Consider the following 14,195-nt stretch of genomic DNA (forward strand, 5'->3'; position numbering starts at 1 on the left):
TGTAGACAGAGGGTCATCTCAAGGTCAGCTCAAAAGAGGGGCAAAGCCTAATACAAAGAATACTTAAGTTATGACGACAAAATACATTAATCTGGGCCTGTCTTCACATTTATGTATAAGGGTGGGCTGAGTTTGAGGGAAAAATAAATGTAAAATGTGATATTTACTATTTGGTATGGTAACATATAGTAAAAATTGCCTAATTTTATTCTGTATACCTTCAACTTCTTTATGTTAAATATAATTGTAATCCTTAAAATTACATTGAGCTCTGTCTTTGCTTCTCCGTAGGCCTCGAAGTAGAGGAAAAACTGCCGTGGAAGATGAGGACAGCATGGATGGGCTGGAGACGACAGAAACGGAAAATACTGTGGAAGCAGGTATCAACTTCACAGACTTTTTTAAAAAATGCACATCATAATTTGCACAACGAGCGTTTGGCTATATGCTGAGTTCTAAAATCTCCATCTGCTGAAATAGTCTGATACGCTATGACACAGTGAAGAAATTTAGTTTTCTCTTTTCCTTACAGCCCTGATTTAGTGGAAAGTATTTAATATCTGTAGGGGAATGTTTTATTAAAGCAAAATTAAAATTGGAATACATAGTAATTCCAGGCTGTTAGTATGATAACTTATAGTATATTCCTGCTTATGAACCATCTAGCATTTGTTGGAAGCTGATTATGTTAGTATGTGTGTGAGGGGAAAAATATGTTCGTTCCAGTAAAGAAAAATATTGTGAAATGCTGCGTTAAACCAGACTAAGTGCATTCTGGTCTGTGGGACATTTAGGTGCCTTTAATAAGCTAATGTGTATTATGTATGGGCAAAAGAAAGAGGAGGTTGCCCAAACTAATTTCCCAACATTTATTAAATTAGTGATTTAAGTTGTCAAAGGGACAAGGTTTCATATTGTATTCAAACAATATCTGTGTGCGATGGGTCTCTCACGGGCAGTGTTTTTTTAACAGTTGTCGGGTAGAGTTTAGACATAAGTGAGAGGCTTTTTCTCTGAAGTTGATTGTCCTCTTCTTGGTGCTTACAGAATATCCTACAGGTTTCAGAGAAGAATTAGAAATTGCTGTATCTTGAAATACAGTTATTCATAAAATACTCTGGTTGTCATTGTGTTGCCGCTAGGTGACTAATTCTTGGAAGACCTTCAGGTGTTCTCTAGTTCTCATCCCTCTCTGCAGCAGGGTCTCGTAGGTGGAGCGGTGACTGAAGGTTGGACTGCAGAAGTCTACCTTTTGCTGTTTTGCCACGAATTTGTTACCGCATTGTTATCAACTTGAATTATGTCAATTCCCCACTAGTTATTTTTCTTCATTTCTTTTCCTTAAATTTTTTCTGTTAACTTTTTCTAGGGCAGAGATCTTCTTCTTCTTCTTCTTTTTTTTAAGGTATTTGTTTGTTTGTTTGTTTAAGTTTTAAGTTTTAAGTACATTTTCCAGTATAACGATACTTACACGTTGCTTTAAACCAGTGCTGCTGACTGTACCCCAGACCCTTTCTCTGCACATATCAACAGTCTTCCTGGGCATGTTCCCTCTTGCTCTGAAGATTTAGCACCTGCCTTTCTGTTTTCTTCTGAGGCCCCCATTGTGATGTTAGTAACTATTCAGGACCCAGGGCTCTTGGCTCCTTGATTCCTCAGCACTGCGATTCTCCGGACTACCTCAGCAGTCCCCTTCGGCCTGCTCGTCTTCTGGTCGCACGTGATCAGCTTGTGTCTTTGTCTCATTTGCTCTGACAGTTGCGGTTTCACATCCAGAATCTCGCATCATCTCTCCTGCACTCTGACTACTACTTCTTTTTCCAGCTCATTTCCTCCTAGTATTAGCGCCATAATAATTCTTGAACCACAGTGAGTCCTCCAATCCAGTGGTTTCAGTGACGGGGATGTTGCCTTCCTCTGCTAGTTCAGAGTCTGTCACCCACTGAGGGAGTCCCTCTTACTTACCTTTACCTTTTTGACCATCGTCCCAGTGTTTTGTTTTTAATAGAAAACCAAATTCGGCAGTGTAGCAGCTGATAATGGCTGGGGAAAATCATCACCTTGCTGACTGGTTTCATTTTAAATTTATGACCTCAAATATCAAGTGGGTATGATTGCTACTCTACACTCATTCTACTTTCATGTAGACATTTTCTCTCCCATTATCACTGATGGCTCTTTTGGCACCTTCTCTTCTCTGTTCAAATTTTCCACACCTCCTCCTGTTTTTCATTTTTTGGTTATTGATGATCTTACTTATTTAGTTCAGTGAAAGAAGGAAAAAACCAGAAGTAGTTAGCAGAGAAATTCTACATTCACCCACCATCCTGCTTGCAGCTCCTCCCATAGATTTTACCTTTTCTGCTGTTGAAATGGGATGAAAAGTCTGTGGTTATCAAAGGGCAGCTCTTTGCTCGTGTCCTTGATTTTACCTCTTCATCTCTTAGGGACTTTGCGCCTTCAGGTTTCGTGGGTTTCTTACATCATGTGTTTCCTGTCTCAGTGAATGATTTCCATTAGTATTTGAGCATTAAGTATTTTCTTTCTTTCTAGGATTTTACTGATTTATTTGACAGGGAGAAACAGCACAGCGAGAGAGGGAACACAAGCAGGGGGAGCGGGAGAGGAAGAAGCAGGCTTCCCACTGACCAGGGAGCCCGAATGCGAGGCTTGATCCCAGGACCCTGGGATCATGACCTGAGCCAAAGGCAGATGCTTAATAACTGAGTTTTCCGGGAGCCCCTCCTTTTTTCCTAGTACTTAAGCAGATATGACATTGTTTCACATATTTGTTTATTGTATGCCTTCCACACGAGACTGCAGGCTTCATGAGGTTAGGGATTTGACTTGCAGGGATTGACTGCAGGCTTCATGAGGTTAGGGATTTGCTTTGACTTTGGATTTATTCCCAGCATCTAGAATAATTCCAGACATATAGTAGGCTTCAGTTCACTAACTGAGGAAGTATTACATTCTTATAGTTTCTTTTCTGTATTTTCTAAGCTACTGCTATTCTTGGAACATCACCACAAAACTAGAGTTCTGACACTTAATTTTTCCTTATGTTATGAGTACTAATCCCCACAAATGGAGACTCTTCTCATACTCTCTCTTACGAGGTATCAAGGCAAATAAAGTTTACTGAAAGGCTTTAACAGGAGCAGGATTTTTTTCTTATTCTGGCCTTTTATACTAAAATTAAATAAAATCACCTGAGTTAGTCTTTGCTCTTTGTCCATTTGTTTTGGTGAACATGTAGGACAAGGAGAATAGTCCAGAAAAGAACAGAGAATAGTTGTTAAGACTCCTAAGCTGCGGGGACGCTCGGCGGGCTCTGTCACAGGAGCGCGAGACTCCTGGTTTCGGGGCTGTGCGTTCAAGTGCACACTGGGTGTAGAGATTACTTCAATAAATAAAACTTAAAAAAAAATCTATTAAGCTACAAGTAAACCCAGGCAAAGAGAAGAAGAGTTCCATATGTTTCTAGTCAGTTTAGAAGCACATTGAGTTGGCTGCGAGGTTTTAATGTACACGTCTCAAGGCTAAGGTTTGTTGGAAGGTCTTCTATATCTGTAAATATTATGTGTTGATACATTTGTTTAATGATTTATAGTAATGTAAGAATGTTTATTGTAATGAGTATAGGGGGCGTGTGTGTGTGTGTGTGTCGGGGACTAAGTGGTGGGAGTGAGTATCCTGTAAGTGGCCACTGGGAAAATCACAAGAAATTTCACAGATCAGTTTTTTTTTTTTAATTTAAATTCACTTAATTGATATACAATGTAGTATTAGTTTCAGAGGTAGAGGTCAGTGTAGTTTGTTAAGTTTTTTTTTTTTTTAAAGGTTTTATTTATTTATTTGACAGAGAGAGAGAGAGAGATCACAAGTAGGCAGAGAGGCAGGCAGAGAGAGAGGGGGACGCAGACTCCCCGCTGAGCAGAGAGCCCGTCGAGGGGCTCGATCCCAGGACCCTGAGATCATGACCTGAGCTGAAGGCAGTGGCTTAACCCACTGAGCCACCCAGGCGCCCCTTAAGTTTTTATGGTAAGAAAATTCTATGGTTTTTTAGGAGGTGGTGGCTGTTACTAGTCTGTTTTTTTTCTATATAAATGAAATCAACTCAAATGAAATGCAAGTTAAGAGAAACTCCACTTTTCTTTGAGAATCATTATGTAATCAGGGCTTTGCAAACTTGTTTTAGTTAATTATAATTGGTTAATTAGGATTTAGTTAATTATAATTAAAAATTTCTTTTGACTGTTGTGGCAGTTTGGTCTCTCTTCAGCTGGCTTCTTAAGTTCTTTTTACTATTATCTCAGAATGTTTCAAAGCTCATTGCTCTTTGGCAACAGTATTTTTCAGGCCCATCTTTAATTTTCTCTACCCCAGGATATGACGTTGACTATTCTCTAAGGACTTTAGTGGAGAAGCGTGTTAGAGATGGAAAACCAGGGTCCGGGGATGCGTGTTCTGTTGTTTTTATTGAGAATTAACGTTAGTCTATTTAAGTGACATATTAGTTATTGTATAGATGTGAGAGTGTACTCATGTGCTTATAAACACTGGTTCACATTAATAGCTTCCGTTACCTCTAGCAAAGGTTTTTTTAATGGACTTGAGTGTTTAGAGGAGTTTTAGGTTCACAGCAAAATTGAGGAAATACCTGTGCCTCCTGCCCTTACGTGTGCATAACTTCCCCCCTTGTCAACATCCCCCGCAGCGTGGCGTGGCATGTTTGTTAAAATTGATAACAACTTCAGTGACACGTCAGAATCACCGTGAAGACATAGTTTACATTTTGGTTCACGCTTGGTGTTGTATGAGTTTGCACAAGTGTGAAATGACACGGATCCATCATTACAGTGTCACCCGGTATTCCCCATCCCCTCCCGTCCTCCTGTTATCCCTCCCCTTTAATCCAAGGCAGCCACTCAGCTTTCTCCCGTCTCCATAGTTTTGCCTTTTCCAGAATGTCATACCGTTGGAATCAGATAGTAAATAGCCTTTCAGATGGACTTCGTTCATTAGCAATATGCCTTTAAATTTTCTCCGTGTCTTTTCATAACTCGAGACCTCCTTTCTTTTTAGCACTAAGTAGTATTCTGTTGTTGGGATGTACCACAATTTGTTTATCTGTTCATCTGCTGAGGGATATCTTGGTTGCTTCCGAATTTGGGCAATTATGAATGAAATCCCTGTAAACATCCACATGCACGTTTTGTGTGTACGCAAGTTTTCAACTCCATAAGTTTCAACGCCTTTGGGTAAATACCAAGGAACATGATTGGTGGGTCATATGGTAAGAGTATAGTTAGTTTAGTAAGTGCCGAATTGTCTTCCAGAGTGGCCGTACCATTTAGCGTTGCCACCAGCAGTGAATGAGAGTTCTTTTGGCGCCACGTCCTTATCAGCATTTGGTGTCCTCAGTGTTCCTTATACTAGCCATTCTTTTTTTTTTTTTTTTTTTTAAGATTTTATTTATTTATTTGACAGAGACACAGCAAGAGAGAGAACGCAAGCAGGGGGAGTGGAGGGAGAGGGAGGAGCAGGCTCCCACTGAGCAGGGAGCTGGACTCAGGGCTCAACCCCAGAACCCTGGGATCATGACCTGAACCAAAGGCAGAAGCTTAATGACTGAGTCACCCTTTGGCCATTCTAGTAAGTGTGTGGTAGCATATCATTATTTTAGATTACATTTCCCTGATAACGTATCATGTGGAACATCTTCTTGTGTGGTTATTTGCCATCTGTGTATCTTTGGTGAGGAGTCACCAGGTGGTTAGTTTTCTTATTGTTGAGTTTTAAGAGTTCTTTGTGTATTTTGGATAACAGTCCTTAATCACATGTGTCTTTTAAAATATATTTTATTTATTTATTTGACAGAAAGAGACACAGCATGAGAGGGAACACTAGCAGGGGGAGTGGGAGAGGGAGAAGCAGGCTTCCTGCTGAGCAGGGAGCCTGATGCAGGACTCCACCCCAGGTCTCTGGAATCATGACCTGAGGCGAAGGCTGATGATGAACCACTGAGCCACCCAGACGCCCTTTAGATGTGTCTTTTGCAAGTATTTTCTCCTACTCTGTGGCTTACGTTTTTGTTCTGTTGACAATGTTTTAAGCAGAGTAGAAACTTTAAATTTTAATGAAGTGTAGTTGATCAGTTGTTTCTTTGATGAGTCATGAGTTTGGTGTTATATCGAAAAAGTCACTGCTAGGGGCACCTGGGTGGTTCGGTTGTTAAGCAGCTGCCTTCAGCTCGGATCATGATCCCAGGGTTCTAGGATTGAGCCCCGCATCAGGCTCCTTGCTCAGCAGGAAGCCTGCTTCTCCCTCTCCCACTGCCCCTGCTTGTGTTCCTCTTTCTCTGTGTGTCTGTCAAATAAAGAAATAAAATCTTTAAAATAAATAAATAAATAAATAAATAGTCACTGGTAAACCCCAGGTCATCTAGATTTTCTTTTAAGTTCTAAGAACTTTATAATTTTGCATTTCACATTTACTTTGTTAATTTCTGTGAGGATATGGTCTGTGTCGGCATTGGTGTGTGTGTGTGTGTGTGCGTGCATGTTCAATTCCAGCATCATTTGTTCAAAAATACTATTTTTTTCTCCATTATATTGCCTTTTTGCCTTGTTTCAATGACCAGTTAAGTACTTACTTGGGGTTATTTTTGGCTTCTCTAAACTATACTATTGATCTATTTATTCTTTTGTCAGAATTATACAGTCTTTTTTTTTTTTTAAGATTTTATTTATTTATTTGACAGACAGAGATCACAAGTAGGCAGAGAGAGAGGAAGAGAAGCAAGCTCCCCGCTGAGTAGAGAGCAGGATGCGGGGCTTGATCCCACGACCCCTGAGATCAGGACCTGAGCCAAAGGCAGAGGCTTTAACCCACTGAGCCAACCAGGTGCCTTGAAATGCTAATTTTAAATGGTTTTTTAAAAATTCATATTCTGCTTGTTCATTGCTGATACATAAGAGAATGATTGACTTTGTATATTAACCTTATATCTTGCAACCTTGTTACAATTGTCTATTAGTTCCAGGGTTTTTTTTGATTTTTTTTTTTTGTATATCCTTTTGGATTTTCTACATAGGTGATTGTAACATCTGTGAACAAAGACAGTTTTGTTTCTTCCTTTCCAATCAGTATGCCTTTTATTTCCTGTTCTGGTCTTATTTCAGTAATTGGAAAAAGCTTTGTTTACAAAGTTGAAAAGGAGTGGCGAAAGACTGATGTCCTTGCCTTATTTCTGATCTTAGTGGGAACGCTTCTAGTTTCTCACCGTTAAGTATGATGTTGGCTGTAGGGGCTTTTTTGTAGATAGTCTTTATCAAGTTAAGGAAGTTCTGGTTTACTGAGAGTAATTTTTTATCATGAATGGGTGTCAGATTTTGTCAATACTTTCTTTGTATCTCCAGATAGGATTATATGATTTTTCTTTTTTATCCTATCAGTGTAATGGATTACATTAATTAATTTTCAAATGTTGAACAAGTCTTGCATACTCCAGAAATCCTACTTGGTTGTGGTGTATAAAGCTTTTTATACATTTTTGGATTCACTTTGGTAAAATTTTGTTGAGGGTTTTTGCATTTATGTTCTTGAAATACTCATCTATAGTTTTTGTTGTTTTGTTTTGTTTTCTTGTAATGTCTTTGGTTTTTGGCTTGAGGGTGGTAATGCTGTTCTCATAGAGTGAGTTGGGAAGTATTCCCTCTGCTTCTGTCTTCCAGAAGAGATTGTTGAGAGTTAGTGTTTTCTTTAAGTGATTGCTAGAATTCACCAGTGAAGTTGTCTGGGCCAGGAGCTTTCTGGTTTAGAAGGTTATTAATTATTGATTCAACTCCTTGAACAGGTATAGGGGTATTCCGATTGTCTCTTTCTTCTTGTGGTGAGTGTTAGCAAGTTGTGTCTTCTTCTTTGTATTTTAACTAAAAAAAAGTTTTTTTTAAAGATTTATTTATTTGACAGAGATCACAAATAGGCAGAGAGGAAGGGAAGCAGGCTCCCTGCTGAGCAGAGAGCCCAATGTGGGGCTTGATCCTGGGACCCTGGGATCCTGACCTGAGCTGAAGGCAGGGGCTTTAACCCACTGAGCCACCCAGGCGCACCCCCCACCAATTTTTGTTGTTGTTGTTGTTGTTGTTGTTGTTGAGAGACAGTGAGTGCAAACAGGGGGAGGTCTGGAGGAGGAGAGAGAAAATCTCAGGCAGGCTCCATGCTCAACATGAAGCCTGATGTGGGCTTGATCTTACAACCCGGAAATCATGATCTGAGCCGAAATCAGGAGTTGGACCCTTAACCAGCTGATCCACCCAGGTGCCCCTGCAAATTGTGTTTTTCAAAGAAGTTTATCTAAGTTACCAAATTTGTGGGTATAGAATTGTTAATTGTATTCCTTCATTATTGTCCTTTTAATATCCATAGGTCTTGTAGTGATATCCCTTCTTTAATTTCTGATACTAATAATTTGTATTCTCTCCCTTTTTTTCTTTCAGTAAACCTGGCTAGAGGCTTACTGATTTTATTGATCTTTTCAGAGAAGCAGCTTTTGGTTTCATTATTTTTCTCCATTGATTACCTATTTTAAATTTCATTAATTTCTGTTGTAATTTTTGTTACTTTTTTTTCTGCTTACTTTGCATTTAATTAGCTTCTCGTTTTCTAGTTTGATGGATTGCTTTTAGATCTTGTTTTCTAATATATATACACTCAGTGGTATAAATTTCTGTCAAAGCAGGCCCCCGGGGCTTCGGCGGCGCCCGTGCCCCGGGCCCGCGCCTCAGGACCGAGGGGGAGGGGGGCGGGGGGGGGAATTTCTGTCAAAGTGCAGCTTTCACTGCATCACACAAATTTTGATAAGCTGTGTTTCCATTATCATTTAGTTCAAAATTTTTAAAAATTTCTCTTGAAATTTCTTGATTCACGTGTTATTTAGAAGTTTGTTGTTTGGGGCGCCTGGTTAAGGCGGTTAAGTGCCTGGGGCTCCCTGTTCAGCGGGGAGTCTGCTTTCCCCTCTCCCTCTACTGCTATGCCTGCTTGTTCTCCTACTCTATTTGTTAAATAAATAAGTAAAATCTTAAAAAGAAAAAGAAGAAGAAGAAGAAATGTGTTTGTTTAGGGGGTTTCTGGCTGGCTCAGTTGGTAGAGCGTGTGACTCGATCTTGGGGTTATGGGCATGGAGCTTAATTTATTAAATAAATAAAATTAAAAACAAAAAGAAAGTGTGTTGTTTAACTTCCAAATATTTTGGAATTTTCTGACCATCTTTCTATTACTGATTTCTGGTTTAATTCCTTTGTGGTCTGAGGGCAGACATTGTATTTATATTATTTTAAATTTGTTTTATGGCCCAGAATGTGGTCTGTTGATGAATGTTCCATGTGATCTGAAGAAGAATGTGGATTCTGCTGTCGTTGGGTGAAGTAGTCTATGGATGTCCATTCTATCCCGTTGATTGATGGTTGTGTCGGGTTCAGCCATGTCATTAGTAATTGTCTGCTTGCTGGATCTGTACTTTTGATAGGTGGGTGTTAACATCCCGATACATAATAGTGGATTCATATATTTTCTCTGTGGTTCTATCAGTTTTGCCTCATGTATTTTGACACTTTTGTTATGAGCATATGTGTAAAGGATTAATATGTCTTTATGGAGAATTGATGCCTTTATCGTTAGGTAATGGCACTCTTTGTCCCTGGTATTTTTATTTGGTATGAAGTCTGCTGTGTCCGAAATTAATGTAACTTCTCCTGCTTTCTTTTGATCTGCAGTCTACTCTCTGCAAATTTCTAGTGTTCAGCTCAGTATTATTAACTGTAGTCATCATGTTGCTACATTCATCTTCAGACTTATTTGTCCCGTGTAACTGCAACTTTGTGTCTTTTGGCCAATATCTCCCCATCTCCACCCTCCTCCCCCTACCCCTGGTGGGTACCATTGTACTCTGCCAATTTTACATTTTTTATTAGAAGTTTGACTTGATTTGTTAGTCTCTCTAGAGGCGTACAGACTTTTCAAAATTTGGAGGGAACTTCTCTCATTATCCTTGATACATCAGTTCCATTCTCAAGAATCTAAAGGGTCAGTGCATGTTTGCTTGAATCCTTCCTTCCATATTTTAATTAACATTACGTTAACGGACTCCTTCAGCACGTTGGCAGCAGTTTTATCCAGAGCTTTTACCTCATAATAGACTTGAGGCTTGCCCAGAGGACCTCATTTCTCATAAACGAAGAAGATACTCAAACTGAGTGCATGCTTGTGTCTTGGCTTTCACTTCGTGCCGTCTCTCAGTTACCCAAGACTTTTGATAAGAATCACCTCTTCTTTGTGAATACCTACCCAGCCCCGTTTTCAGAAATTCTGCCCTGTTCCTTAGACTTCACTAAGCCTGTTTCTCTAGAGCTTTTTACATATCCAGAAGTGTTTGTATCTTACTTCAATGAAGAGAGATTTTTTTTTTTAAGATTTTATTTATTTATTTGACAGACAGATCACAAGTAGGCAGAGAGGCAGGCAGAGAGAGGAGGAAGCAGGCTCTCCGCCGAGCAGAGAGCCCGATGCGGGGCTCGATCCCAGGACCCTGGGATCATGACCTGAGCTGAAGGCAGAGGCTTTAACCCACTGAGCCACCCAGGTGCCCCCAATGGGGAGAGATGTTTAGTGGATATTGCATTTTACCTGTAGGTCTAGATATGATATTTAAATTTTATTTCTGAACAAGTCTAGTAGATCTGGAAGCAGAGCTTATTACTAAAAACTCTGATCAGTTTTTATTTTGCTTTGTTTTGATTTTTCTTTTTTCCATTGCCACCAAACCTCCTTTGTGTTATTTTATTTTTATTTTTACTTATTTAATTAAAAAAATTTTTTTTTTGTTTTTTTTTGTTTTTGACAGAGACACAGCGAGAGCAGGAACACAAACAGGGGGAGTGGGTGAGGGAGAAGCAGGCTTCCCACTGAGCAGGGAGCCTGGTGAGCGGCTCAGTCCTAGGACTCTGGGATCATAACCTGAGCCAAAAGGCAGATGCTGAATGACTGAGCCACCCAGATGCCCCTATTTTTATTTTTAAGATTTATTTATTTGAGAAAGAGAGAGAGAGAGAAACAGAGTGTGGTGGGGGGGAGGGACAGAAGGAGAAAGAGTCTTAAGCAGACTCTGCTAAGTGTGGAGTCCAATATGGGGCTTGATCTATGACCCTGAGATCGCGACCTGATCTGAAGTATCCAAGAATTGGACACTTAATCAACTGTGCCACCTAGGTACCCCGTGCTATCTCTAAAGTCATATCTTATCCCCTCCCCCAAACCCTGGCATCCACTGCTTTGTTCTCCCTCACTGTCAATTTTGTGTCTGAGAATCCCCTATAAATGAAGTCAGTCAGTGGAACATGCAACTCTGGATCTTGGGGTTGTGGATTCGAGTGCAACATTGGGTATAGAGACTAATTTAAAAAAATTCTAGATCTTTTAAAAAATTCTAAATGAAATCATATGAAGTGTAATCTTGTCAGACTGGTTTCTTTAATTCGGTTTCATACGTCTGAGTGTCACCCAGGTCGTTGTTGCATGTGTCAGTATAGACTGTTCCTTCTTCGGGCTGAGTGATAGTACTTCGCATCCTTGTGCCACAGTTGGTATAACTGTTCACCTGCCGAAGGACGTTTGGGTGATTTCCAGTTTTTGGCTATCCAAAGAACTATGAACAGTCTAGGTTTTTGTGTAGAAATAGATTTATATAAGTGTCAGTCTACCAATTTTATTATTCTTTTTCAAAACTATTTTAGCCATTTTTTTCTTTTGTTTTTTTTTTTTTTGTATCAATTTTAGAATCAACTTATTTTAAAAAAAGGTAATCCTGCTGGGGTTTTAATTGAAATTTTGTTAAGCCTGTAGATCAGTCTAGGAATAATTGACATCTTTTTTTTTTTTTAAAGATTTTATTTATTTGTGAGAGAGAGAGGTCACAAGTAGGTAGAGTGGTAGGCAGAGGGAAAGGGAGAAGAAGAAGAAGCAGGCGCTCCACTGAGCAGGGACCCGGATGCGCGGCTTAGTCCCAGGACCCTGGGATCATGACTGAGCCAAAGGCAGATGCTTAACCCACTGAGGCACCCAGGTGCCCCAAGAATTGACATCTTTACTGTGCTGAGTCTTCCATTCCATGAACTTGGCCATGTGTCTCTATTTGGGACTTCTCTGATTCTTTCATTGGTGTTTTATAATTTTTAAATATAGATCCTCTGCATATTTTCTTAGTTACACCAATTATTTCATGGGGGGGAGCTAATGTAAATGGTACATTTAAAATGGTTTTTATTTGTACATTGCTAATGTATACAAATATGATTTATTTTTGTATGTTTGCCTTGTTCTCTGCAATGTTGCTGAATTTCATTTACTTGTTACCAGGTTAGCTGTAGGAATTTTTGTGGGTATCCTTTCTAACTTACGGAGTAAATATTTAATCAGTTCTCATTGCTTACTAAACCAAAAAAAGGGCTTAAGCTGATATGTCCTTTAACATGATTTGTAGTGTTTTCCCTAGGTTGGGATATTAATTATTTTTATTATTCCTTATTTTCTAAATGTTTTTCAGTGTTTTTGAGCCTTCTTTTTGACTTATGAGGTGTTTGAGAAAGTTAATAAAATTTCCAAGTATTTGTATGGATTTTCTCTTTATTTTTGTAACTAATTTTTAATTTTATTATATAATTGGTTTTATACACTTCGGAAATTTTAGAATTGGAGATTTCTTGAAATCTTCTTTGGTTTTGGAAAATTCTCGGCTGTTATATATTCCAATACTGCTTTTGCCCCATTCTTTCTTTCTTCTAATTAAATGCTCATTAGACCATATCACTGTTTGTTGCCATTTACTTTCATTATTGTATTTTTTTAGTCCTCTTGTCCCTCTGTTCTCTATTTTAGACAGATTTATTTAGATGCATTCTAGATAGATGTTCCAGTTTACCTGTCTCCCCTTTTGGCATTGTCTAGTCTGCTATTAAACATATGAATCGAGTCCATTTATTATATTTTAAATTTTCTTTACTATTATCTTTCAAATTGCGGAAATCACTTTTTATGATTTCTAGTTCCCTCCTAAAGATTTTAATGCCTGGTTTTATTATATTCAACATAGTAAATAAAACTGGCATAGAGTTTTTGTTTGATCAGGCCAATGTCTGGAGCCTTCTGGTTCCACTGTTTCTGCTTGTTGCTAGTGCTGTCCTGTCTGCTGTTGTAACTGATTGCCTGTGTCTGTGCACTGGACAATGTGTTTGACGGTTTATCTATGGAATTAAGTTGATGTTTTTTTCTTCCAAAGATAGTTCAGCTCTGATTTTTTTGCCCCCCAGGTACCTCAAGGGCACTAATAATCTAGGACCACCTCCGTTCGGTTTCAGGGCTCTGCTTTTGTTCGAGGCATGCCGTGCAAAGCTGTGCAGCAGTCCTTGCAAACACCGTTTTGTTTCTGGTTCCGTCCTCCTCTTCATGTCCAGCCCTTTGGGGCTCCTGCCAGTCCTGAGCCCACATTCCCTGGTGGTTGTCAACTTCTAGGACCATCTACAAGTCTTCTGAAGGTCAAAACTGACGCCCCCATGGGAAGTGCAGCCCTGGGTGCTGGGCTCACCTTACTCATGGCTTCTCTCCATGAGAGGAGCGCTTCCTCTGTCATTCCTCACTACCTTGTTAGGTTTTTGGTTGCTTTTAAGACTTGTTTACTTTTAAATTATTCTCTCAGCTTTCTTACTTGTCTTCACTGGGAAGGTTCATCCAAATTACCTAGCCTGCTGTTAGTGGACATAGATACTCTCTGGAGTTTTCTTTGAATCGTAGTATTTGGCTTATGTAAATTTTTCTGGGCACTGAGTAGAATGAAGTATAGTCACTTTGTCCCCTTACGTAGGATCTGAAACTTGATATTCATTTGTTATATTTAGTCAGCTAGTATGTTGTTATTAAAATAACATACAGTAACTCAAACTACAAGAAAGAAGGAAATCTGTGGGCCATAACACTATCAGATTCAGAGGTTAGATGGGTTTAAGTTGACCTAATTCACCCTTACTCATGCACAAAGTGCTTGGTTCACTGCATCTCTCTGCACTTTTCTTTTCTTTTCCTTTCTTCTTTCTTTGTGTGTGTTTCTTTTCCTTCCTTCTGTTCATATTCATTTTCTTTCC

General features: G+C 39.3%; 1 protein-coding gene across 16 annotated transcripts in view; it reads left to right on the top strand.

Moving 5' to 3' along the window:
* The first annotated feature begins 297 nt into the window (after positions 1 to 297).
* The window catches only part of KMT2C (lysine methyltransferase 2C), a 193,685-nt gene continuing 179,787 nt past the window's right edge, over positions 298 to 14,195 (top strand). For all 16 annotated transcript variants that reach the window (XM_059396046.1, XM_059396051.1, XM_059396050.1 and 13 more), the window contains exon 1: positions 298 to 380. In XM_059396046.1, the coding sequence (XP_059252029.1) occupies positions 335 to 380 (46 nt within the window). In that variant the 5' untranslated portion in view covers positions 298 to 334. The remainder of the gene's footprint in view (positions 381 to 14,195) is intronic.

This window comes from Mustela nigripes, chromosome 4, assembly GCF_022355385.1.
Source record: "Mustela nigripes isolate SB6536 chromosome 4, MUSNIG.SB6536, whole genome shotgun sequence".
Taxonomy (NCBI): domain Eukaryota; kingdom Metazoa; phylum Chordata; class Mammalia; order Carnivora; family Mustelidae; genus Mustela; species Mustela nigripes.